Source organism: Pimephales promelas, chromosome 12 (genome assembly GCF_988280905.1).
Source record: "Pimephales promelas chromosome 12, fPimPro1.hap1.1, whole genome shotgun sequence".
In the NCBI taxonomy this organism is placed as follows: domain Eukaryota; kingdom Metazoa; phylum Chordata; class Actinopteri; order Cypriniformes; family Leuciscidae; genus Pimephales; species Pimephales promelas.
Window position 1 is genome coordinate 35,020,279 of NC_142780.1, and position 27,466 is coordinate 35,047,744.

The following is a 27,466-nucleotide window of genomic DNA, read 5'->3' on the forward strand; positions in this document are numbered from 1 at the left end:
TGTTATTCCCACAACACAATGGGTTATAATATATATATATATATATATATATATATATATATATATATATATATATATATATATATATATATATATATATATATATATATATATACACATATATACACTGCTAAAAAAAATAAAGGGAACACTAAAATAACGCATCATAGATCTGAATGAATTAAATAATCTTATTAAATACTTTTTTCTTCTTTTTACTTTTTAAGTGTTGTTTAAGTGTTCCCTTTATTTTTTTGAGCAGTATATATATATATATATATATATATATATGATGTAATTATTAGTAGGCCTAGTTTTAAAATACTTTTTACTTAGTTTAAACTTTATACTTTTGGATGCTCTGGATAATCATCTAGGCCTATGACAATTTAACTTCTGATATTTTTTTGTGCAAAAGTCATATATTTTATTAATATATTCAGTATTTGTTAAGCCTTTGAAAAAAATAATGATTAAAAAACAAAGGACTTAGAATGTATTTATTCACTTATTCACAAACCTTTTCTGTTTAAAAGCGCACTGGCAACTTTAACATTTGTTGTAGGTATATGAAAGATACAGGCTAATTTTAAAATAGCAAAGAAACCAGCTTCATTTAGAGAGAGATTTTGTGATAGGTGCACGCCATTGTCAGGTTGACGCTAAGTTTCCTCCGGTTTCCTGCGTTGTCAGGTAACGGAAGGTAAACAAACACTGCTGTTGTTTTTTTGTTGTTTGTTTGAATGGTAATTGGTTGTAAATAAAGCTGTGAGTCTCGTCGAGCGGAATATGTCCACCCGGAGACACAGAGACACGTTTCCAACCATCCGTGCGGTATGACTATTTCTCAGAATAAGTTTTGATCTTTTACATTTACGACTGTTATTATGCTTAAAATATTTCGAAATGCTCAGTATGCTCATTTCTACTTAAAGGCAGGGAAGCTCATTCCAGTAGGAGACAGAACTAAGTCTTGTCTGCAGGAAATTACACCAAGGGTGGGTAATTCATAGAAGATTAATAGTGAAACACACATATAGTGCGTGCGTGCGAGTGTGTGTGTGTGTATACAGTATACACTGTATGCTATACAACTTTATGATATTTTATATATATATAGCCTGTAACTCCACCTGTGGTGAGGAAGTTTGTCAGATCTGCTCGGCCACCCGTCGGCACACTTCGGGTCTTCCATGGAAAAGCAGATGACCCTGACATCGCCAGTACTCTAGTCCATGGTGTGAACACTAAATCATCCATTAATGTAAGACATAAAACTTCTTGTTCTTATTGCTTGATGTTCAAACTGTCTATTTGTGTTTCACCCAAAAACGTTGAGAGAAAAGAACGTTTTTTTCTTGCAATTAAGTCTTTGGTGCAGGTATAACATATTCTTTGTGTTTTGTATTTTTAGGCTGGATCTGTGATTAACCCCGCACCGAAAACACGCTTCCAAGAGTGTCTAGAAATCGCTTATGCCACCAGTCAGAAAGCACCTCTTGGAAGGTCACAAGTTCAAGGCCCTGGTTTACCAAGCTGGCTTGACCCTGAGAAAACGGCTTTTGGTGTCACAACGCTCCAGTGTAAGAGTAATACTGTGCGTCCCAATGCACATACTTATGTACTGTTCAAATAGTGTGTTCACTGAACATTCCAGATAGAACACTTTAAATAACAGGATCATTTCAATTTCAAAACACTTTATTTGTCCCCAAGGGGCAATTAATGAGGCCACATAGAGTAATCCATAAAAACATCCTACATTAAATAAATAACACAATGTGCACGGAATACATATTAATGGATACCTAATATAAGAATTAAAATCAAGGAATGATAAACAAGGGATGGTTGACGATTTAAAACAAAGGTTGCCTTCCTCTATTGTGTCCTAAAACATGGATAATGAAGCCGTCGCCGTGAAGGAAGCCAAAAACAGAGAACATTACAAGTGAAGTGTCTCGCAAAATCCTTCCAGCGAACCTCAGCATTTGCTGTTCATTTATAAAAGAAAGAGCCCTAATCGGGAGTCCAAAAGTTTTGAGCAGACTTAAAGGAGTAGTTCACTTAAAAAAAAACTTTTGCTGATAATTTACTCACCCCCATGTCATCCAAGATGTCCACGTCTTTCTTTCTTCAGTCGAAAAGAAATTAAGGTTTTTGATGAAAACATTCCAGGATTTTTCTCCATATAATGGACTTCAATGGGGTCCAAACGGTTGAAGGTCCAAATGAGAGTTTCAGTGCAGCTTCAAAGGGCTTTAAACGACACCGGACGACGAATAAGGGTCTTATCAAGCAAAACGATCGAATTAGCGAATAAGACCCTTATTCATCGTCTGGTGTCATTTAAAGCCCTTTGAAGCTGCTCTGAAACTGTGTTCTTGAACCGTTTGGACCCCATTGAAGTCCATTATATGGAGAAAAATCCTGGAATGTTTTCATCAAAAACCTTCATTTCTTTTCGACTGAAGAAAGAAAGACATGGACATCTTGGATGACACGGGGGTGAGTAAATTATCAGCAGGAGTTTTTTTAAAAAAGTGAACTACTCCTTTAAACCGAGCTCTCCAGAATATCAGACAATGGAGAATGTACTGACTCTTTCAATATAGGAGTAGTAGAACATGATGCATTTATTTAAATGAAAAAACAAAGTCTGGTATGTTGGACACTTCATGCACTCAGCTGTCCATGTTTTAATTGGGTAGCGAAAGGAAATGAAACGATGAATGACAAATCAACCTTTTAAAAATCATACACTGCACAGTTAAGAGTGTATAGTGTATAAGTGCGTCATTTGGGACACAACTATAGTGAAACTTCAGTAGCATGCTCATGAATTGACTCAAAAAAAAAAAAATAAATAAATATATATATAATGTTTTTTTTTTTTTTTTTTTTTTAAGAAAATGTGTTTATTCTTTTAAATGCAGTTTCTAATGGTGGTGAGGTGATCAATCCCCCTAAAAGCGCACAGCAGGTGCAGGAGGAAGCGGACGAGGGACATCGGCTCTACATCCGCTCACACGGCTCATACTTTGTAGGTCAGTTCCATTTATGAGTCTCAGTCTTTATTTAGGTTTATGGACCTTAGTTAGGTTGGATGCCATATTGAATTGAATTAACATATCATTTTGATTTAACTCTGTTGAATAAAAGTGACTCCATATCAGTTATTATAGTGACTCTATTTTGATGCGCCTCAACAGATATTCTACTGACTATCATCAGTAACTTTACAATAACATGTCAACTTATTCTACTAACCGAAACCCGAACCTACAGTCTACTAATACTCTAATGAGAGCTAGTTGCAAAGTTACTTATGTGTGTTAGGGAACCATCAAAATAAAGTGTAACCGAATGTGAATGAAAACGTGGCTGTGATGGATCGCACACAGGTCATGTCAATTTCACAACTCACAACTGTTTCTTTCTGTCAATGATTTCACTTTTCTAACTTTAGTTGGTGTGTAATGTTGCTGTTTGAGCATAAACAACATCTGCAAAGTTACGAAGCTCTCTTTATTTTATATTTGCTTTTAAAGAAATAGAAATAGTTTTTTAAGGACTACAACAAACGGCTGGTAGGGACTACACCACATTCCTACTGGGTTAGTGACATCACTAAGCCTAGAATGTACATAAATGTACATGTAACACACCCTGAACACGATTTATAGATTATCAATGAGTAGAAGATAACTACACTGTAAAAAATGATCGTGATTTTAACAGTATAAGACTGTAAAAATGCTACAGTGAAAAACTGTTAATTGGTTAACAGAAAGTTTCCTTACTATATACGGTAAATAACTGTGATATATATAATGGTACATTTAATGTAGTTTTACCGTAAAATACTGTTAAATTTACAGTTTTTGGAAGTGAAAAAGAAGTCATTGTATAATTTACTGCGAAAAAATGTAAATTGACTTTCCCACAATTCCCTGCGTGACACTTCACATTTAATGTATTTGGACTGTTTATTCATAATGTTCTTAGTTTTTTTTCTTAAAAGTTGTGTTCATTAGGGTTTTATGTTACATTTAACGTTGTTAAATTAATTCTTATTTTATTTTTTAAAATTTCAACATGTTACCATGATGGTGTTTAATGTTTGTTTGAATGAGACTGTGCAGCTTCTATATAGTAGTATCAATTTTCTTGTCGAAGAGCTGATAATGATGAGCTTTGATTGATCATTTGACTCTCATTATTGATGTGATTGATGGCTGTCGGTGTATTGTAATTGAACAAAACAGATATTAATACTTCAAAATGTCAGTAAATCAACATTATATCAAATAATGAAATACGGTTTATTGCTGTAAAATTAAATACGGTCAAAGTTTGTAAAACCTAAAATGTTGCTACCGTACTTTTAACAGGAAAACTCTGGTAACCACAGCTGCCGGAGTTTTCCCGTAAATTTAACTGATTTTTTTTACAGTGTACACATAAGTTACATAAATTCATCGACTAACAGTCTCTCCATTATCGACATTTATCCATTATCCATTATTGTCTGACTCATTTGAACATAAACATTGACATTTTCAGTGTGAGGTAAAAGGACACAAGCTGAAGCTCCGCCCCCTGTGCTGAGAGCAGCAGCTCATTTGCATTTAAAGGGACAGACACTAAACTGCATGTTTTTGCTCACCCTATAAAAATTACAACTTTAACATACTATTTAAAAATACCCGTGTTTTTTTTTTTTTTTTAGCTAAAACTTCACATACACACTCTGGAGACGTCAAAGACTTATTTTACATCTTGTGAAAAAGGCATTATACCACCCCTTAAAAACTCTCCAAACCAACCATTGAACACCCTGTAGCTTTCAAAAATGAATGCCCTGACTAAGGTCTATAACTTTGCATTTTAGTTGGTTTCAAACTGAAGTCTTATGCTCGTTTTGCCATTGCTTCAGAAAACGGTGATAAATTGCATTTTTTGCAGGTGAGCGTTTGGACAGAAAGTACAATTGGAGTCGTTATGGGAGAGAAAGTAGGTTTGGTGTCCCGACGCCTCATCACAATGATGGGAGAAACGTGTCCAAATCTCTCCACTGGCCCAGTGACTCACTAATGTAAACTTCTATAGTACTGTACATACAACCAGAGATTTCCACTAGCTAAATTAATATACTGTCAACATTTTAAGTTAATCAAAGTTGTCGGAGACAAGAACGGGTATCGGTCAAAATTCATGTATAAATTTGATTAAAGGTTTTTGATCCACTTTAAATGTTGACTACTGTATTTTGGGATATAACTATGCCTTCAGAAAGGTAACAGGGTTGACAGTTTTAATATTCATTTTATAATGGCAATTCATATTTCATTTGAACATTTCTAAATGACAAACTAATATGACAACATTATCAGAAATGAGCAATTAATTAATCTTCATGTCTTAAGGCACAACAGCGCAAAATTATCTTCGAAGCGCTGTGACTACTTCAGAGAGAAGACTCAGCCACAAACAGGCAAAGTTCATGATCCGTAAGTCATGATTAAGAGCCGTTTTGTTAAATACTAATGACATTTTCACAGTGTAAATCATCTTTTCTGTCTGTGCATTAATTTATAGAATTGCGGAGACATTAAACGTTCCCAGTGATCACACATTCGGAGTCTTGATGAAACCTGACAGCTTTGGTAATTTGAATCGTCTGTCACATTTCTGTCAGAAATAAATTAGCAGCCAATTCATGATTTATTCTTTCTGTGTGTGAAATACATCATTGTGGAATTACAACTTGGACATTCCTGTAATCGGGACCAAACAGAGAGCGCTTTATGAATCTCTCACAAACATTCATAGTGTTTTATGTAAAGAAAATAGGACATTTGAGAGGCTTACACATGATCCGGGTACAGTCAAACCAACATTTATTCAGACACCATTTTTTTAGTTTAGAAAATGGTAATAAGATATGACATGAGTTATTAAATGAGTTGATATTTGACTGGTGCTGTCCGTGCTTATGTTAGACTCTCATTATGTTGAATATCTGTTAAATTTAACTACACCATTAGATAATACCAGTTTAGCTCAACCAGTGACCAAGCAATGCTTCATGTTGTTCAGATGTAAAAAGACCATTAGTATTTACAGAAAACACAACATGATCAGCTCAGTGTCAAAATTAAATTTGGTCCGAAATTTTACTTTAAGTTTACTTTACAGTTTACTTTATTTTGCTATCCTCACTATCATAAATGAACTATAGTGTCCTAGTCTGAATAATGTTTGGTTTGACTGTATGTTCTGGACCGGTTTCGAGAGATTCATCCATCTATACAGTAGTTCTTCTTGTTTTTCCTCAGGTGTAGGTGACCTTCTGCATCAAACTCCACCTGGAAAGTACCTGAAAGGTAAAGACAGACAGCGATCGCTGGTCAGCGCTGTTCGCCAGCATCTCAAGAAGTCCAACTACCAGAACTTCGGCTCATTACTTAAAGCATTCAGATACTACGACAAGGTCTGAAGCTGTTGTATATTAAAAGAGTAGTTCACTTTAAAAAAAAAACTTTTGCTGATAATTGACTTGCCCCCATGTCATCCAAGATGTCCATGTCTTTCTTTCTTCAGTCGAAAAGAAATTAAGGTTTTTGATGAAAACATTCTAGGATTTTCCTCCATTTAATGGACTTCAATGGGGTCCAAACGGTTCAAGGTCCAAAAGAGAGCTTCAGTGCAGCTTCAAAGGGCTTTAAACGACACCAGACGTTGAATAAGGGTCTTATCTAGTGAAACGAGCGCTCATTTCAGAAATAAATAAGTTTTATAAGCACAAATGCTCGACTTGCTCTGTTCTGTGATGCGAGTTTGTGACTCCCCTGTTCGAACTCGTTCATTTTCTTTTTCCGAGTCAATTCGTTCATTCCGTTCGTTGAATGAACCAAATGACTCGGAAAAAGATTCGTTCATCATGACATGGAGGTGAGTAAATTATCAGCAAAAGTTTTTTTCAAAAATGAACTCACTCGTAGAAGAAAAGGCTCTATTTAGAACCTGAAATGGTTCTATCAGCGCTACGTATTTGGAACCCCTAAAAGGTTCTATACACTCTTAAAAAAAGGGTTCCTCTGGGTTCTATATATAGAACCCTGGGGTTCCATACTTGGCCAATAGAACCTTTTACCAAAAAAAAAAAAAAAGGTTCTATATAGAACCATTTTGGAGTTCCATATATGAAGCGGGGAATGGAACCATTTCTGGTTCTAAATAGAACCATTTCTTCATTTCTTTAACCAATCATTTCATGAGAAAAGCATCCTGAAAAGCACTTTACTTGAAAAGCCTCTGTGTATGATGCATTATAAAGGTATTCATTCAGCATGTTACCAGATTTCCTTGTCTCGTGCTGCAGAAGGGTCAAGGCAAAATCGATAAAGAGGACCTGAAGGATGTTTGCCAGCAGTTTAACATGATCGTCAGTGACCCGGTGCTCGATGAGCTCATGGATTACTGTGATGTTGATAAAGACGGACTGATCGATTTCATGGAGTTCTCCAATTTTCTCAACTGGAAAGACAAAATGCCAATCAACAGGGTGGAGCAGGAAATCATCACAGGAGGTGAATTGAACCGCTCTTGCTCATGTTAATGTTAATATCTTAATGTCATTTATTTACTAGGTAAAGGACAGTTACTTCTGATGTAATTGCACTAAAGAAAACAATTCAGTATTAACAATGAAATTTACCATTTAACGATAAAGTCCCCCTGTATTCAATTTATATCCCTTAAAACTCATCTTTGATCACCAAAATGACGTTTAAAATTGTTTTCCTTTAAACAATTCTTCACACCTTAAAATAGCTTGACTGTAACCCGACACCCTTGCCTCATTTAGTATACGCGGTTCTATGAATATGCAGATGAGCCCCGCCTCCACTCACTCTCTCAGAGATCCACTGGTTGGCGATCACACGTTGATCTGATTGGTTACAAGGTGGTTTGTGACGTCAGAAACACCAGCGATTTCACACCGTGTTTTTGAGACTGTCTTTGGTTCACTGCAGTTTTAAGGTGGATATACTCAGCAATGCTGTCCACTAAGACAATTAAAAACGCCACAGAGACATGTAAACAACATTAAAAGTTGGATTTTCACCACAGGGGGACTTTAAAATGTTTGTTTTCAATGTAACCTTATTACTTCGGTCAACTCAAGAATAATTTATTTAGTTTTATATTATTTAATTATTATTTAAAGAATTAATAGAGCAGTTTCAGGTCTGTCCCTGCAGTGTTTAATTGGCAGAGCTTGATATGAAATTTAGTAAGTAATAAGTAATGCAATTCTTTTTAAAGAGTAATTACAGTAACATCATTACACTATTGAAGATGTAATTAATAGCTAGTATTACTCTTTTTAGAGTAATTTGCCCTCAACTTCAAGTATACAATCTTGTATCTTTTTGTGTTTTTATGATTTTGTTGTTTTATATAATGTTGTGATGTGATTCATCTGTGGTAATTGATTTAAATATTTAAAGGAGACAACGAAACTGTTGAAACTGAGGGATGGTTCATAACACATATATGAGATCAGTGAAACGAAAACAAAAGCACAAAGATCTAGAGATGCATAATAATAATAATATAATAAAATAAAAAAGGAACTTCTTTTAACTTGAGTGCCACGTTTTTATAATCCCATGTCATGGACAAGACTCTGAAAAAGATGCGAAACGCGAACGCAAGATGTCCGTCTAGTGTGTGTTTACTTTGAAAACAATAGAAAAGCATGAATGGAAAAACTTGTTCGGTGTAAATGTCCCCTAAAACTGATGTCAAAGCATGTGTCAGATATTAATATGGCTTGCATATTTCAGAGCGCATGACCCGGTCAGCCCCGGCCAACACGCGGCGAGCCGACCTCCGGACAGCCGGCGCCATCAAGCCTCTGATCAGACCTGAAGATCTGGAAGCTGTTGAGCTGGGAAACACCAGGATGACCCCAAAAACCCTGTCCAGACCCAGAAGTGTGCAGGACCGCTTCATCACCTCGTCCTCTCTCATCAATGCTGTCGTAGGGGGTTCTTCCTCTGCCAGTAAGTCAACTCAACTTTATTTATAGAGCACTTTCAACACCACAAGTGGAACCAAAGTGCTGTACAGAAGTAAAATAAAAATACAAACAAAGACAATACAAACATATGAAATACACAACTTACAAAGCATTATCAAATGTTATCAAATCAAGTTTTAAGTGCACTCTGAAAAACACCCAATGCAGGACAAGTTTTTACAGACAAAGGAAGGAAAAAAGCTTTTGCTGATAATTTACTCGCCCCCATGTCATCCTATGTCCATGTCTTTCTTTATCCAGTCGAAAAGAAATTAAGGTTCCCTATCGTAGTCACTTCGAGTTACGTCAGAAGTGACGGAGATTGGGGGTTTCGCATAGAAAGCCAATCCTCTTCGAGTATTAAAACACGAGCCAATGGCATGCAATGCCTTGGGGCTGCGGAATTTTGCATAGCGTACTCCGCCCTACTCCGTGAGTATAAAAGGAGGAAGTGAACGCAACCGCAGTATGTTTTCGCTTCGGAGCCAAGAGAACCTCTTCACTCCTGAAAGCACTGTTCAAGACTCTTCGAGACGAGCGTCCTCTTCAGTGTTGGTGTGACGGCGGTACCCAGCGAGATTCTGCATCGCCTGCGATCTGAGCAGTGGTCTGCCAGACTTTGCGCTTCTCCCTGGTCGCTTCAGCGCTGAAAGAGTGAATTTCCTCCTCTCATTGAAAGAGCTGCACGCGCACGTCTTTTTAAAGACGGTTCGCCCGTGCTCTTCTGGGTGTGATTGATTTCTGTCGTCATCTGATGGTCACGATCGCTGCTTTGTATGCCTGGGCATTTCAGCATGCAGCAGCAGCGTTCGTGGATGACTCATTTTCCTTCTGTGGGAACATGACCATCTCTACACTGAGGTCGAGACTCAATGATCTCACTTGAGTGAGAGTCCCGGTCCCCCCCGCTCGATCGGTTTCCTCCATAGGGGGCCCGTCGACCCGGGGACCTGGTGATTTACGGTGATGGTGTGGGATAAGCCCCGACGATTCCTCGGGCCACACCTCCCGCCTCAGTGCGAGAGCCAGCGAGCGTTAGTTCGATTCAGTCGGTTGCTTCTTCGGTGGCACCGGCTGCTTCGGGCAGCGCTCCAGATGATGATGCGATGTCGATCACAGCATCACTAGGCGGGCTTGACTCCTCGGGAAGTGAGGATGCGGCCGCGTTGCCTCCCTCGGGAGCGTCAGCGCCGCCGTGTCTGATCCCGCGATGATGGCCGTGCTATCTCGGGCGTCCGTGAGCATCGGGTGGGGGTGGAACTCCGCCCCTCCCCGATCTCTCGCGGCTGAATAATTGGTTTTTGGGTAACGCTGCCGCCTTACGGCCACGGCCAACCCCAATTTCCTTTTTTCCCCGAGTTGCATGCGGAACTGACACGCACTAAAAAATAAATAAATAAAAAAAAAAAAAAAAAAGCGTGCTTAGTTCCCCGCCCTTCCTCCCCTCGGCGATGCGGCTGTCTGTGGGTACGCTGGGGCTCCCCCGGTCAACCGGCGGTTGCTCTCAGATGCCCCTCCAAAGCCTATGGGTTCTCGTCGTCTATGGCGGCGCGATTCTGTAGAGCGGCGGGACAGGCAGCCTCCGCCCTGCATATGATGAGCACCTACAAAGCTAGCTGCTCAGGAATGTGCACGAGGAGGTGACGGACCAAGCGAGCTGCGAGCCTGTCGCCTACCTTGTCCTTAAACGGGTCACGGAGGCGGTCGCTCGCTCCCTTGGTCAGGTGATGCCCACCGCTGTGGTCCAGGAGCATCATAATGTTCGGCGGTGCGGTCCAGGACTTTGCCCAGCACTTCTCGACCGCCTAGGAGCAGACGAAGGCGGTTTCTCTGCCCCGACGGCCAGCTGCTGCCTCCAACCAGCCGTCGGCTCGGACGCCTCCGCCAGCTCGCCGCCGAGGACGCCCCCCTGCGGCTCCCTTCCCTCCCACGCGGCCCCAGCAGCAGCCTTCAGCCGGTTCGCGTCGCGGAGGAGGCCACAGGTAAGCGTCCCAAGAAAAGAGCCCCCCCTCAGGCCGCGTGCCCCGCTAGATGCCAGGCGAAGCGATGTTCCTGAGGCGGGCCGCTCAGTGATAGTGTCATGGTTTTTCTCAGGAGGCGGTGGCAGGGCCCCTCCTTCCCCGGTGGAGGGCCGGTGGAGAATCTTTTGTTCTAGCTAGCTCCCTGAGCTGGTTGAGGAAAAGCTGACACTGTCATTGAGCACACAGACTGGAATGAGCGCGCACGACGTCCAGTGCGTCGCCCCGTTCATTCCTCTCTGTCTCGGAGGGCGCGGAAGGGTGCGTGTGTCGTCCCCGGGCTACGCCAATCCCTTCCCCCTCTGTCGCCAGACCCCCGGCAGAACAGACCCCCGTGGAACGCTCTGCCTTCCCTGGTCTCTTCTGTCGGGGAGCGGGTTTCGACGGTGCATCCGGACGGGGTAACTCCTGCACGCATGCCGGTCGACCCGCCTCGCTGCCCCTCCGGGGGGACGTCTGTGGTTCGCATGACCCCGTTGGCTCACTTCCTGGAAGCCTGGCTAGCGCTTCCCGGGGTTCCCGCTGGGTCATCAGAACGATCGGATTCGGCTACGCGATTCAGTTCGCACGGTCTCTTCCCCGCTTCAGGGGAGTTCGCTCCACGATGGTTGGTGGCAATGCCCCAGTCTTGAGAGCGGAGATTGCGACCCTGCTGGCGAAGGGTGCAATCGAGACGGTCCCTCCAGCCGAGGTGAGGTCCGGGCTTTACAGCCCCTACTTCATTGTCCCCAAGAAAGACCGGTGGGTTACGACCGATCCTGGACCTGCGCATTTTGAACCGTTCTCTCCATCGACTACCGTTCAAAATGCTCACGGCCAAACGCATTTTCGAATGTGTTCGGTATCAGGATTGGTTTGCAGCGATCGACCTGAAGGACGCGTACTTCCATGGCTCCATTCTCCCTCGACACAGACCGTTTCTTCGGTTTGCCTTCGAGGGCCAGGCATACCAGTACGCCGTTCTCCCATTCGGGTTAGCTCTGTCCCCTCGCGTCTTCACGAAGATCGTCGAGGCAGCCCTTGTTCCCCTTCGCGAACACGGGGTTCGCATCCTGAACTATCTCGACGACTGGCTGTTACTAGCACACTCTCGAGCTCAGGTTTGCGAACACAGAGACCTGGTGCTACGGCACCTAGCCCGTCTGGGCCTTCGGGTCAACCGGGAAAAGAGCAAACTTTGCCCCGTGCAGAGGATCTCTTTTCTCGGCATGGAGATAGACTCGGTCGCCATGTCCGCGCAGCTCACGTACGAGCGCGCGCACTCACTGCTGGCTTGTCTTCGACAGTTCGAGGGCAAGAGTGCGGTTCCACTGAAACTATTTCAGAGGCTCCTGGGGCATATGGCATCCGCGGCCGCGGCAACGCCGCTCGGTTTGCTTCATATGAGACCGCTTCAGCTGTGGCTTCGCGATCGAGTCCCGAGGTGGGCATGGCATCGCGGCTCGCTCCGAGTTCCAGTGACTCCGACGTGCCGCCGATCCTTCTTCCCGTGGTCGAACCTCAGCTTTTTACGGACAGGGTCCCTATTCAGCGAGTTTCCAGGCATCTCGTTGTCTCCACGGATGCGTCTACCACGGGCTGGGGTGCCATGTGCAATGGGCATGCAGCCGCCGGTTCCTGGACAGGAGCCCAGCGCCTCATGCACGTCAATTGCCTCGAGCTGTTGGCAGTACGGCTCGCCCGGCACCGCTTCCGAGCGTGCTCTAGGGCCAGCATGTGCGTGTCCGCTCAGACAACACTACGGCAGTAGCGTACATCAACCACCAGGGGGGGTCTACGCTCGCGCCGGTTGTCGCAGCTCGCCCGCCACCTCTTGATATGGAGTCAGAAGCACCTGAGGTCCCTTCGTGCAGTTACATTCCTGGAGACCGGAACCGGGCAGCCGCGAGCTGTCCCGGGCCCGTCCCATCTCCGGCGAATGGCGACTCCATCCCCAGTCGGTCCAGCTGATTTGGGACCAGTTCGGGGAGGCACAGTTAGACCTGTTCGCCTCTCGGGACTCGTCCCACTGCGCCCAGTTATTCTCTGACCCGCGGCTCTCTCGGCTCGGATGCGCTGGCGCACAGCTGGCCACGGGGCCCACGCAAGTGTGCGTTCCCCCAGTGAGCCTCCTTGCACGGGTGTTGTGCAAGATCAAGGAGGACGAGGAGCAGGTCTTGCTGGTAGCCCCCTACTGGCCCACCAAGACGTGGTTCTCCGAACTCTTGCTCCTCGCGACAGCACCTCCTTGGCCTATTCCTCTGAGACCGGACCTACTCTCTCAGAGACGGGGCACTCTGTGGCACCCTCGTCCCGATCTTGGAGGCTGGACGTGTGGCTCCAGGACGGGACGAGGCAGGTTTGAGTTCGCTGCCACCTGCGGTGGCGGCAACCATCACTTCCGCAAGAGCGTCGTCCACGTGACACCTTTATGCGTTGAAGTGAAACCTCTTCGTCAATTGGTGTTCTTCTCGCTGAGAAGACCCCCGGAGATGTTCGATCGGAGTCATGCTTCCTTCCTGCAAGAGGGGTTGGAGCGCAGGCTGTCGCCCTCCACCCTTTGGATTATGTCGCGGCCATTGCCGCGTCTCATGATGCAGTGAAAGGTAAGTCTATGGGAAGCATGACCTGGTCATCAGGTTCCTGAGGGGAGTGAGGGGGCTAAATCCGCCTCCCTCCCCTCCTGCCCTCTGGGGACCTCTCAGTAGACCTGGGTGCTCTGCAGAGGCCTCCCCTGGAGCCTTTGCAGTCGGTAGAGTTTTTGCCCTGTCCTATGTGACAGCACTCCTGATTGCATTGGTATCCATCAGGAGAGTAAGGGACCTGCACGCACTCTCTGTTGACGAAGTGTGCCTGGAGTTCGGGCCGGCTTACTCTCACGTATTCCTGAGACCCCGGCCTGGATATATGCCCAAGGTTCCTACCACTCCCCTCCGGGACCTGGTGGTGAACCTGCAAGCGCTGCCCCTGGAGGAGGCAGACCCAGCCTTGGCACTGCTCTGTCCGGTACGTGCTCTCCGCACCTATGTCGACAGAACGCAGTGTTTCAGGACCTCAGACCAGCTCTTTGTCTGTCATGGGGGGAGCCAGAAGGGAAGGGCTCTCTCAAAGCAACGGCTGTCCCACTGGATAGTGGATGCCATTGCTTTGTCTTACCAGCAGCAAGGCCTTCCGTGCCCCCTTGGTGTGACGGCCCATTCCACTCGGAGTGTAGCCTCCTCTTGGGCTTTAGCGCACGGCGCCTCGCTAACAGACATCTGCAGAGCTGCAGGCTGGGCGACACCCAACACCTTCGCCAGATTCTTAATCTGCGAATTGAGCCGGTATCCTCTCACGTACTCGTTCGGCCAGTTCTGGATCCGCTCAGGTGTCTTCGCTTGCTCGCCACTCCACTCCCCGGACTGGATAAGTGCGATATTTCCTCAGTTCTTCCATTGAAGTCTTGAGTCCTCCAGCACCGACGATGCGGGCACCACTGCGTTGCTCTGGATGCTAGCTAGGTGCCTCCATGCGCACGGTTCCCCATGGTAACCGTCTCATGTGTATTATCCACTGTAAGCCTCTCTGAGCATGTGTCTTCCCTTGGCAAGCCATCTGCCACCCCTGGAGTTTAAATCAGTAGCCACCTGCGGTTGGTACTCCAGTGTTCCATATGCGTTCCTATGTGGCCATATGTGTATCCTTAAGTCCTCCCTTCGGTAGGCAGCTGGTAGCATGTCCCCTTCGGGATATGTTTCCCAGTGTACCTTGGTAATCCTGTGTCAAAGTCGGATCCCCAAAAAAAAAAAAAAAAAAAAAAAGAGGTAAGGCTCGGGGGTTCAGTCTTTCGCAGGGCACTGGAAGACAGCTTGAAGATGGCGTGATGGCACAGACCCCCAATCTCCGTCACTTCTGACGTAACTCGAAGTGACTACGATAGGGAACGTCTCGGTTACGTATGTAACCCTCGTTCCCTGAGTAGGGAACGGAGACGTTACGTCTCCCTGCCACTTCTGCTGTATCGCTGGGTAGAGGCCGAGTTCAGTCTTGGCTCCTCAGCGAAGACATACTGCGGTTGCGTTCACTTCCTCCTTTTATACTCACGGAGTAGGGCGGAGTACGCTATGCAAAATTCCGCAGCCCCAAGGCATTGCATGCCATTGGCTCGTGTTTTAATACTCGAAGAGGATTGGCTTTCTATGCGAAACCCCCAATCTCCGTCACTTCTGACGTAACGTCTCCGTTCCCTACTCAGGGAACGAGGGTTACATACGTAACCGAGACGTTTTTGATGAAAACATTCCAGGATTTTCTCCATATAATGGACTCCAATGGGGTCCAAAAGACCGTTTCAGTGCAAAGGGCTTTAAACGATTCCAGACGATGAATAAGAGTCTTATCAAGCGAAAACAATCGCTCATTTAAAAAAAAAGTTTAAGTTTTATAAGCTCAAATGCTCGCCTTGCTCTGTTCTGTGATGCACGTTCGTGACTATTCAAAACTCGTTTATCAAAATGAGCAAGCCAAAAATGCATGAAGAGACTGAATGGCACATTCATGCCCATGTTTCAGTGGTAAATAAATTTGAGAATCATCCGCATACAGATCTCACACTAAACCTTCAAACTGCACAAGTATTCAAACTACACAAAGCCTATATATATCCTCCAGGATTTTTTTCAGGGCATAATCAAGATTATCTTGGTGAATCTTATTTTCAAGGCCTTAATGATCAAACCTTTGCTGATGAAACCTGTTGCACACCATCTACAACATGCCTTCTGTCACCTTTAGCAAGTAAAAAGGACTTTTATTATAATTGTAAAAACGTCCATCTTCGTGTCAGTTTACTGTGAAATCTAAGGATAACTTTTATATTGTTAGTCATATTTAAAGATGAACACGCTGGACTGAAGCAACTGAGGTTTACTTGATTATACAGTACTTTTTTCAAATCATATGAATAAAAAATTATCCATCAGGCTTTTGATGAGCGTTTATTTGTTTATCTCTCAATCGTCATTGTAATGCATTGTGTATGTTTTAGAACTAAAGACTTTGGTCATAAAACTAAGCATTTAAATAGATTCTTACTAAGAAATATTATTGATACAACTGATGTATTTTATGTCAGTAGTCTGACATAAATCCGCGATATTTTTTTTCCCAGGATGGTAGGGGAAGACTCCTCAATATTCATTAGGGAACTCATCCCTGATTGGTAAGCTGGCCGCCATGCCAGTAATGACGTCACGACGCCCGTTGTGTTTAATGTAGAAATTTGTTATTTTGAAAATGTACATACATTTCTTTCATAGTTTAGACTATATATACAGTGACATTTATAAATACATTTTTTTTAAAAAATAGCCTATATTCAGAACATAAAAAGAAGCAGGAACGAACTATATACATATCCTATATTGGTTATTATTATCTAATAGTTTAAATCGCGGCAGCAGCTTCAGGTTGGTAGTCCAAGACATCTGTACTTCCGGGATTCTTTCCACCGGAGCTTCGCTTTCGATTTCAAAATGGCAGCAGCGTGAAATCAGCGTATTATTTGATCTGTCAAGCTTTACAGAGTGTTATTTTCTCAGACCCTAGACCTGGGACACAACAAATATTAAAATAGCACAACTAAGGAAAGTTAACGTAGTCTTGTAAACATTCTCTTCTTATTGCTTCCCGTGAATAGATGATCATATATACGGAGTACCTTCAGTACGGACCGATCTACCCGCTCCTCGTGTCAAACGCGTCGGTGACCGGACGAACTACGGAGACGAACCGACAGCACGTGATCTGCTCCGCCCCCCTCTGCATTCCCTCTACGGAGTCCATGAAGAAGAGTTTTTAAGCCCTCGCACCAAACACCAGGTGAGTTTTAGACCGCTGTCATGCTACATTATGATACAAAGGGGGTTTACAATGCCGAACAGGTGAATATCAACACATTCATCAAAGGTATATTGCATATCATATATAGATTGCAGAGATTTTCCAAAAAGTGGGTCTCAATGTTGCTGAGGAGACATTTGAGGAAGCCTGGAAGTTGGCGTCCATGAGAGATCCTGACGGTGACGTTTGTGTGGAGAGCTTTCGAAATGTTCTCAGTGAACTACAGGCTAATTAAAGTATTTCAAGTGTCCTTTATCCTTAAAGAGGACCTATTGTGCTTTTTTTTCCATGTTCGACTCTCTTTAGTGTGTAATGTTGCTGAGTTATTCCCTATATCAGTGTTTATGAACTCCTGAAACGCCTCCATTGTAGTCTCGAGTTTCTTCCACGTCACAATATTCCTCATTATAATAATTAATGCGCAGAATAAAGGGGCGGGGCCTGGTTAAGTTAGTTAGTAGTGTGTTAAACTGGCGGTTATGGTAAATTAGGGGTGGGACATTCACCAAACACACTGATCCGGCCGACCAATCAGAGCACAGGAGAGACAGGAAGTAAACAGAGCGTTACTGACAGACTGGGAAGAGAGGAGCCGCAACAATGGAGGATATGAGGAGAATAATCAACATTCAAGCAGCAAAACCTGACTTTGCAAAAGAAAGACTTCGTGAAAAGGCATAATATGGCCTTTTTAACTTCACAGTGCAAATTAAATGTGAGGCTTTGTGACACTATAATCCAAAACTTGCCTTTGTTCAGATTATTTAGGAGAACTGTGTGCTTTTAAAGCTTCAGGTGCCTTTCAAGAGATCATTTGCGTATAAGTTTGAACAATAATCAGCGCGGACACATTAAACTAGTAATAATTACGACTCCAGCGTTTAATCTGAAGTGCGTTCAGACCCTCATGACTTCCACAACTGCAGTGTTTTATTAGTTCAGATCCATTATTGGGTCAGCGGTAATTTCAGCCATGTTATTTGTTTAATTTAGTCTCTTGTCAAATGAAGCAAAGTGCTGCAACGGGCAAGAAGTGCTCTCGACGTATCGTAATAATAGCTCGGCTTAGTAATGAATTTTTGCCTCCCAGGATAGCACTGAGTTTACTTAGAGGACGTACGCTGCATTTAGATTGCTGTCAATTAGCATTTTCTCCTGAAGGACTAATGTGGTGTTATCTGTTATGAGTAATGATGGTTATTTTCCACCTATTCATGTCTTGGACTAGTAAATGTTAAAGTCAACTGGTTAATGCATTGTGTAAAATCAGGTCCTGACATGTTGACTAGCATCAGATTGCAGTAAAATGCATTGCATTTCATGTCGACTTTAATTGCACAAGCAAATATACAGTAGAGAGATGAATTCATCAGCATTATTTGGCAATGTAACACACATACATCAGAAATGTGAGTAACTGATTAATAACACCAGCACAGAGTCCCTAATCCATGATAAAAGCCTAGAGGAGTCTTTGTAAAGCACATTCATGCTTTTATTTTCTTTTGTTCAGTTCACATGTAGTTGAAGCCAGCGTGATTAATTGCCTAATATGGTATTAACATATTTATTTCAATTGAAACAGGAGGTATGATATCCACTGTTAATCATATTATGACTTGTTTGCACACATGTGACAAAACACCCACGCAAGTCGAACAAGAACAATCCATTTCTGCCTCCAAAAATTATAATAATCCCAAAGCCATATTTCTAAATGATTTAATGAATTTCAGTCAATGATAATTCGATGACTCCCTGTAAAGCCATGAATGCATAAACAATGACGTGCCATAAAAGAGAAATAGGATGACAACCACGCATGGGTGAGAACATCTTTCTGTCAGTTTAACAAAGGATTTATTTTAATATCTAAATTAGGTGATAATTAGTCTCAACAACCATCTGTGGTTCTGTACGTATCAAATATCATAATTAATTAGGGCTGTTGGAAATCTTCGTTTGTGGCATGCTTGATGATCTGAAAGTGACTTGGATAATGGAGGTGCATTAGACTTATTAGAAATATTTCGGAAGCAAACTTTGTCCCCAATTAAAAATCATTCAAAACAGTATTCTTGGTTTTAAATTGTGTCATTTAAATGTAAATGACATTTTTGTAGGTGAATTTCATGGAAACTTGCAAATGCATGTTATCAAAAAGTATGTTTTGCATTGAGTAAACTATGAAAATAAAGCACATCTCCTCTCATTCCCATTGTGTGAGTTTAATTTCCACTGATTTTTAATTGAGAAGATATTCACACAGATCATTCTCACTACATCCCAGTAATAACTCGATGTTGTCCACATTACAGTCGATTTGATTGTGAGACTTGTTTCATTATAATTTCAGTGCCGTTCTAATTTCAGTAACTAATATTTTTTTCAAACCAAACAAATCCCATAACTAAAATAAAAATGACATGGCAGAATGAACTTTTATAATGGGTTATTTTATTGAATAAACTGAAGCTACATGAGGTTTGAGTGATTCTCAGGTGTAACTGAGGTCAGTCTATTTCGATGATTCGATCGCAAGTGCTACAGGTGTAAATGAAGCCTAAAACATGTTGACTCAGCTGTCAATCAACCAGTGCACTACATCATCAGAGATCATCTGAGACATGTCACTAACAGGTCTGTGTCTCATCTGACCACTGAGATGGATGTTAAAGGGATGGTTCACTTTGAAATTAATTTTTGGTATGTTTTAGACTGACAGACAAGAACGGTTTGACCTAGAAATATCAAAATTGAAACTACTCCGGAAACAAAGACACCTACATCTTGGATGCCCTTGAGGTAAGCTGAAACATACCAAAAAATAATTTCAAAGTGAACTATCCCTTTAACATAAGGTGTAAATAAGGTCAAGTCCGGTGAAGTCAATGATGTCGTCTCGCTTTTTTACTCCAGTTGCTTCCAGTGCCATATCCGCGTCACCGTCCAATCTGGATCAGCTCCAGCATTCAACTCAAGATGAAACCTTCAACAAACACATTATGAGCTGTTAACATTTCTTTAGAGAATAGAAAATTGCTTGAATCTACACCTTATTTTTGCTTTAAAAATCATTCAGAGACCCATAATCTTTGCTGAAACGTTTTGACTGAATCGACTTATCTAGCAAATGAAATATGTTAAAGCAGAGCATAACTACAAAAATATATATTCTGTATAGAAATGTGCATTACTATTATAACAAGCAACTAATTACCGGATATTTTATTGGTGTTGTTGCACCTGATAAGAACGTGGTGAAAAAGGCAAGTTATAGATTTATAATATTGACAAAATTTTGATATTGCATCCCTACGGAAGCGTATTGCATTCACTTGAGGAAACAAAATGTACTGTTTTTCGGAATTAATTAGTTAATTATCTCAGAATTATGAGCTTTTTTTGAAAAAAATTTTTGCTCTGTTTTTCTGAAATAACGAGTTAATTATCTCAGAATTATGAGAATTTTTCAAGGAAAAGTTTTTGCTCTGTTTTTCAAAATTAATGAGTTAATTATCTCAGAATTATGAGAAGTTTTCATAGAAAACATTTTTTGCTCTGTTTTTCTGAATTAACAAGTTAATTATCTCAGAATTATGAGAATTTTTCAAGGAAAAGTTTTTGCTGTTTTCCAGAATTAATGAGTTAATTATCTCTGAATTATGAGCATTTTTCATGAAAAAAAGTTTTTGCTCTGTTTTTCTAAAATAACGAGTTAATTATCTCAGACTGACGAGAATTTTTCATGGAAAAAAGGTTTTGCTCTGTTTTTTGGAATTAACAAGTTAATTATCTCAGAATTATGAGCATTTTTCAAGGAAAAAAGTTTTTGCTCTGTTTTTTGGAATTAACGAGTTAATTATCTCAGAAACATTAGATAATTAACAGAATTATGAGAATTTTTCAAGGAAAAGTTTTTGCTCTGTTTTTTGGAATTAATGAGTTAATTATCTCAGAATTATGAGAATTTTTCATGGAAAAAAGTTTTTGCTCTTTTTTTTGGAATTAACGAGTTAATTATCTCAGAAACATTAGATAATTAACAGAATTATGAGAATTTTTCAAGGAAAAGTTTTTGCTCTGTTTTTTGGAATTAATGAGTTAATTATCTCAGAATTATGAGAATTTTTCATGGAAAAAAGTTTTTGCTCTGTTTTTTCGGAATTAACGAGTTAATTATCTCAGAATGCCGAGAATTTTTCATGGAAAAAAAGTTTTTGCTCTTTTTTTTGGAATTAACGAGTTAATTATCTCAGAAACATTAGATAATTAACAGAATTATGAGAATTTTTCAAGGAAAAGTTTTTGCTCTGTTTTTTGGAATTAATGAGGTAATTATCTCAGAATTATGAGAATTTTTCATGGAAAAAAGTTTTTGCTCTGTTTTTTGGAATTAACGAGTTAATTATCTCAGAATGCCGGGAATTTTTCATGGAAAAAAAGTTTTTGCTCTTTTTTTTGGAATTAACGAGTTAATTATCTCAGAAACATTAGATAATTAACAGAATTATGAGAATTTTTCAAGGAAAAGTTTTTGCTCTGTTTTTTGGAATTAATGAGTTAATTATCTCAGAATTATGAGAATTTTTCATGGAAAAAAGTTTTTGCTCTGTTTTTTCGGAATTAACGAGTTAATTATCTCAGAATGACGAGAATTTTTCATGGAAAAAAGTTTTCGATGCAATATCTGTACATCCCTGCATTTATTCAATAGGAAAATCTGAGAAACTTGATATACGAATCCAAAAAAAAAAAAAGTTTTGGTGCAAAAAAAAAAAAGCGTGTCACGTCAGACCCACACTAGGGCGATCTGATGACACTTTCCCAAAGTTAACTTAGAAACCGCACTCGCTGAGTGACGGCTCAGTAAAACGTGCTAATGTGACAGATGGAAAGATGTTTTGAAACACGAGAGAAAAAGAGGAGTGTGCAAACAGCTGAGAGCGAACCTATTAGCATCCATATATCCATCAAAGCACTGCGGAAAACAAATGTCTGTCATAAGGGAGAAATCCATTAAGTACATTTAAGATCATTTGAAGCTGTGCTGGCATTCATCAGTCAGACTTATGGTTGTGTGTTCACGTTCACGTCAACGATCTGTGTCTGTGGGGAGAATCTGTCACGCGAGGTGCAACTTTACAAGAGCGCTTGACTTCTAATTACGTTTTGAGTGTGACTCTTTCAAAGAGTAGTATATGAAATCTACCCTCGAGTGCCAAACATACAGCCGCTCCATCTTTGCCGAAGGCTGGTGGCAATTATGCTGTGAAAAAAACGTAAAATGTATTTGAAGTACATTTATTTTGTGCCAAGTATACTACAAATACATTTACATATTTATGTGCTTAATAAAAATACTCTGCAAGTGCACTTTTGGTATACTAAACTGGTAAATTGGAACTACAAATGTTTTACTTCAGCACTATTTCTGGATAACTAAAGTGCGTTAAGTTCAACTAACCATATAATTAAGTATATTTGATTGAGCTGACTTGAGTTATAAATATTAGGTGTACTTTCTTATTTTGTTTTTGTTTTTTTATCAGTATTTTTGATTTATTCTAATTTATAATTTATTTGATTTATTGTTTGCTTTGCGCTTCCTTTCTATTTATAGTTTCCTTTCCTGTCACAACACTATGAATGTGTGGATGATTGTGGTATGAATGCATGGGGGAGTGATTTCTGAAGCTTGTCGTGTTATTTTATTCTGTAAATATGAAAATAAAATACAAAAAATAAATTACAATTTACTATAAAAAAATTTTTTTTGATTGCTAATGTGGAACTATTGCAAGTATACTTTAGGAACACTTTAAATATATTGGATTTGAAGACTGACGTTATACAGAGATCATACAATCCTTATTAATAGTGATGATATTAAAACACATTTTAGGCATAATATTAAGAAATGTGCAGTGTTCAATAAAGAAACACTCCAAATAAAGATTAATTATAATTTTATATCAAGTCTTAAGTGAAATGTCAATACATATGTTAATGGATTTCAAGTATATGAAATAAATGTATTTTAGAAAGATTTTGTTAGTTTTATATATATATATATATATATATATATATATATATTGACATTTCACTTAATACTTAATGATATAAAATTATTATTAAACTTTATATAAATATATATATATATATATATATGTATTGACATTTCACTTAAGACTTAATGATATAAAATTATAATTAAACTATATATATTAATCTGCATCGGGTGAATCTGAATAAAAATAAGGCCAGGTCACATTTCAACCCAAAATCAGAAAGAAAGGAACAAGGAAAATAAAACCTATTTATTAGACCAACATGGTAAAATATATTATAAAATAAAAAAATAAACAGTAAAATATATATAATTTTTTTAATATTTGAATGTATTTTTAGTAATATACCAATATAATTTCATTAAAACATGTTTATAAAATATAATTGAATATTTTCCGACGCATTCTGGCACGGCACACTTACTCGTACACAGCTGTGATGATCTTCTTTTGAGGGCCATCTTCTTCAGTTAACTCCGTCTTGAAGATTCGTGTGCTCTCGGGGTCCTCCGGGACGTCTGCGCTGGACAGGTACCAAAGCCTCATCGTGATGTACACAAACTTTCTGCCTACAGGAGAACCAGAGGTGTTCAACTCGTCCATCAGGGTCAGCCTATACACATATTTCATATTCTTGATGCTGCTCTGCTGCACTTTGTTGTTAGGATGACAAAAAGTTTTAAAAGTTACATTATAGGCCGTCTAACAGCACTCGTCAATGTCAATCACTGAGGTGGCCAATCAGATCAAAGAAGGCGGGGCTTGCTGTTCACAGGAGAGAGTCAAGTCAGCTTTATTTCTATGAAGCTTTTTACAATACAGAGTGTTTCAAAGCAGCTTTACTGAGATTACAGGAAAATAATGCAACAAAGTTTGTTTCAAACTCCAATGCGATGCTTTAGTTTTAATAGTGAAAAAGTAGCTTAACCTTTAATATTTGACAGCTGTTTTAAGTGATGCAAACCATGAAATGTCACCGTTTTGAATTGAAAATATGTTAATAATTTACATGTAATTCACAACTGAATGTGATTAGAGGCGTTTTGCCTTTATTACATATTAGATTTACAAATAAGAGTGAATTTGTGCATATTTTAAATATTATTTGTGAATAGTTGATTACTTAATATCTTTAATTTACCATTCATATTTATTTTCGCCTTTGCATTTTCATGTCCATATATATATATGTCAATATATTGGGAAACAGTATCATAATTAAATGAGCATGGGTGAATTTTTAATTATTTTACTTTTAACATCTAACACAATCCGTTTTGTTGTTGTTTTGTTTTTCTAATCAAATATTTCAAACAAACGGTGTTTTTCAGAATATTGTTTTAATCTGTGATCAATTCTTTTTTTATTTGTTTCCCAAATATCACTTTCCCTCATGTACATTTTTCGTAATCTCTCTTTAACAAAGGCCAGTTCTTAATGACATCATCATCCAGGAAGTGACATCACTTTGGAGGGAAAGCAACAGCACAAACTTCAGTAAGTATTAGCAATGGATTTTATATTTATATCAGTTGGTTTGTGTCACTCTGATTCATTCAATCCTGTCTGACAACAACAAAAAATTAATATCGCATGAAATACTTCAAGCATCAAAATAATAATAATAAAAAATATTCTCAAATGGTTCAGTTTTAATCTATAAATCCACCCTGTTCATTTTCCATAACCAGTGCATATTTCTAAAAGTCTGCTAGACTCGTTTATAGAAAGTTACACCACATGCATATTCATCATTTTTAACGAGAAGAATGACGAGAGTAAGACTCACCGGTTTGGTCGAAGAATATGGAAACATCCTCAGGCAGCAGAAATATCATGTCATCAAGGGAAATTGCAAGGTGTGTTTTTTGGGCCTCTGACAGACTTTTACATTTCTTTCTGACCCTTTCAATAGCCTGTACACAAGACAAAACCTGCTTTATAGGCCTTACGTGACTCAAAGTGGTGGTTGATTATGATTTAGTTAGCAGCTAGCGTGTAATGTTGCTGTTTGAGCATAAACAACATCTGCAAAGTTACAACACTCAAAGTTCAAAGAAAAGGGAGATATTTGCTTTTAAAGAAATAGTTTTTTAAGGACTACAACAAACGGCTGGTAGGAACTACAATGATATGTAAAATACACATAAAGCCAGCTGACATCATTATCATGATAGCATATGCTAATCAATGACTAGAAGATGGTTAACTAGCTGCATAAATTCTCCAACTAACCATTTAGAAATGTCCAGTTACAGTAGATAACTTACTTCTTCTTGAACATAAAAGGCTAAAAGTTTTTGAAATTATCAGCGCATGAGTGTGAGGTAAAAGGACACGAGATCGTGAAGCTCCGCCCACTGTGTCGGGAGCAGCAGCTCATTTGCATTTAAAGGGATACCGCGTTTTTGCTAACCCTCAAAAAGTGACAATTTTAACATGCTATATAAAAATATCTGCGGGGTATTTTGAGGTAAAACGTCACATACACACTCTGGGGACATCAGAGACTTATTTTATATCTTGTGAAAAGGGCTTTATACCACCCCTTTAAGATGTTTGGCAGATCAGTCATTTATATGAAGTGATGAACAAACCTCTCTGGACATCACAGTTCTCAGCTCCTCAAACCTGCCAGTGGACAGCAGAGTGGACACATGCACCACTGCCTGCGGACATCACAATATACATCAGTATTGTGTGGCAACACTTCATTTTACACTGTTACATGTAGTAAGTTAACTACTGTAAATTATGCATAATTACATGCAACTAAAACTCTAACCCTATAGTAGGTACATGTAGTTGATTATTATTGCTCAGAACTTACACATACAATAACACTGTAACATGGACATCTTAAAATAAAGGGTTACACTTCATTTTAAGGTGTCATTGTTACAGTGTAATTATATATTTAAGTACTCCGTAATTTAATTTTAAGCAACTACATGTACTTACAAGGGTTAGAGTATAATTGGGATTTGGTTGAGGGTTTGGTTGAGGCTCAGAACAAAAAAAAAATAATTTTTCATCAATGAGATAAATAATGCTATTTAATGACATAAAGAACAAAAAAAAAAGATTTAATTTCATTTCTAAACATTTATTTTTTGTTCTGATGTGTATTACTGTCGTTAAATAGCATTATTTATGTGTTGTTGTTTTTTTGGCCAAATGCTCTCTTATTCCATTATCTGTTATTTTAGTATATACTAACTATTATGATTTTTATTTAAATTCTAATTTAAATTCTATTTTAATTTACTGTTTTAATTTCAAGTGTCATAGTTATGGTTTCTTTTTATTGTTTTTAAAAGTTAAATAAATACATATGAGAAATCTTACCTTGGCAACTAGCTGAAATAAAATATTTTTCATTTTATATTTTAGTTTTTGTATTTTTCAAAAAATAATTTTGTTTTTGTTTGAGTTATTTTAGTACATTGAGTTAAACAGTTTTTATAATGCATTTCAAAATATATATTTTAATTTTATTTCAGTTAATGTTTTTTTTTTTTTAGTTAACTTTAGATATAATAACTAAACCTTACATTAGACTTTTTAGCTTGGTTTCACAGACAGGACTTTAAGGCAGGATAGTTCAATTAGGACAATTAAGTAGCTTCTATAAACTTGCCTTTATAAGAACATAAAAAAAAACATTATGAATCTTGGGAAAAAGATAAAACAATGGCACTGACATATTTGAGGATATATCAGTGCAAGTTGCCTTCAGTTAAAACAGCTCAAACATGCATCTTACTCTGAATCCAGGAGTGAGATTTTAAGGATTTTCCCCTCATGAGACTTTTGACCAACTAACCTGTTTCACACCGTTGTCAAAATCCACACTGAACTTCAAGCCAAAATACAGTTCAATTAAAAACAAGATGCACTTATTCCTGATCCACGTGATGGGATCCGGGCTCCCCACCACTGTGATGCCAGGATGCTCACGGTCCTCAGAGTCCCTGCCTGCATCTTTACTGTAGTGTCTGCATTGCGCAGACGGTCTGCGCAGGTGATGCCATGCGCGCTCCGGAGAAACTGCGCAGCTGGCATGGGTGCGCGCGCGCTGATGCCACCAGGGTTTGCAATAGGTGTCGTGTTGTTTAGTAGACAGAGGATTCCTCTTCCAGGAGCAGGCCAGGGGACGTGCAGCCAGACCCGTCAATCGTAGCATCACAGACGCGCATTTCTTTTAAAATTGCGCAATGCAAATCTGGTCATTGTAAAACTCGTGAATGACAGACTCACAGTCCTCCTCAGTGTCTCTTCCGGCACACTTATGAAACTAACCCACGGTGTACCCATAATCCTTTTAGTTTCTCAGCACTTGTGTCATTTCTCCAGTAGATGGAGGCACAGACCTGTGTTTTCCATGTGACGCATAGACGGCATGATGATGAGGATGATGATGA

At 39.9% G+C, this 27,466-nt stretch overlaps 2 protein-coding genes across 4 annotated transcripts; one reads left to right on the forward strand and one right to left on the reverse strand.

Moving 5' to 3' along the window:
• Positions 1 to 493: 493 nt before the first annotated feature.
• On the forward strand, positions 494 to 17,234 carry efhb (EF-hand domain family, member B). 2 transcript variants are annotated; one of them, XM_089118086.1, is made up of 13 exons: positions 494 to 834; positions 936 to 998; positions 1,121 to 1,264; positions 1,415 to 1,583; positions 2,937 to 3,047; positions 4,969 to 5,098; positions 5,430 to 5,513; positions 5,602 to 5,669; positions 6,342 to 6,496; positions 7,343 to 7,595; positions 8,859 to 9,077; positions 16,769 to 16,950; positions 17,060 to 17,234. In XM_089118086.1, the coding sequence occupies exons 1-13, from the start codon at positions 790 to 792 to the stop codon at positions 17,204 to 17,206; spliced, it is 1,770 nt and encodes a 589-aa protein (XP_088974212.1). In that variant the 5' UTR covers positions 494 to 789; the 3' UTR covers positions 17,207 to 17,234. The 2 variants fall into 2 exon arrangements, with proteins under 2 accessions (XP_088974212.1, XP_088974213.1); XM_089118087.1 differs by having other exon boundaries at positions 7,388 to 7,595.
• A 2,172-nt stretch (positions 17,235 to 19,406) lies between these two features.
• On the reverse strand, positions 19,407 to 27,354 carry LOC120491153 (m-AAA protease-interacting protein 1, mitochondrial). Of its 2 annotated transcripts, none has more exons than XM_089118088.1 (5): positions 26,869 to 27,354; positions 25,640 to 25,711; positions 24,832 to 24,958; positions 23,467 to 23,695; positions 19,407 to 19,960 (listed from the first exon to the last, which is right to left on the reverse strand). In XM_089118088.1, exons 1-5 carry the CDS (start codon positions 27,226 to 27,228, stop codon positions 19,882 to 19,884), a joined length of 867 nt encoding a protein of 288 aa, XP_088974214.1. In that variant the 5' UTR covers positions 27,229 to 27,354; the 3' UTR covers positions 19,407 to 19,881. The 2 variants fall into 2 exon arrangements, with proteins under 2 accessions (XP_088974214.1, XP_039544723.2); XM_039688789.2 differs by having other exon boundaries at positions 23,467 to 23,611; positions 26,869 to 27,349.
• Between the last annotated feature and the right edge of the window lie 112 nt (positions 27,355 to 27,466).

Coding starts and splice junctions, on each gene's coding strand:
- LOC120491153 (XM_089118088.1), bottom strand. CDS start 27,228: ATGCTACGATTGACGGGTCTGGCTGCACGTCCCCTGGCCTGCTCCTGG. Junction 24,959..25,639: donor GAACTGTGATGTCCAGAGAG/GTTTGTTCATCA, acceptor TCTTGTGTACAG/GCTATTGAAAGGGTCAGAAA. Junction 23,696..24,831: donor CATATTCTTCGACCAAACCG/GTGAGTCTTACT, acceptor CTAACAACAAAG/TGCAGCAGAGCAGCATCAAG.
- efhb (XM_089118086.1), top strand. CDS start 790: ATGTCCACCCGGAGACACAGAGACACGTTTCCAACCATCCGTGCG. Junction 1,265..1,414: donor ACACTAAATCATCCATTAAT/GTAAGACATAAA, acceptor TTGTATTTTTAG/GCTGGATCTGTGATTAACCC. Junction 9,078..16,768: donor AGGGGGTTCTTCCTCTGCCA/GTAAGTCAACTC, acceptor TCCCGTGAATAG/ATGATCATATATACGGAGTA.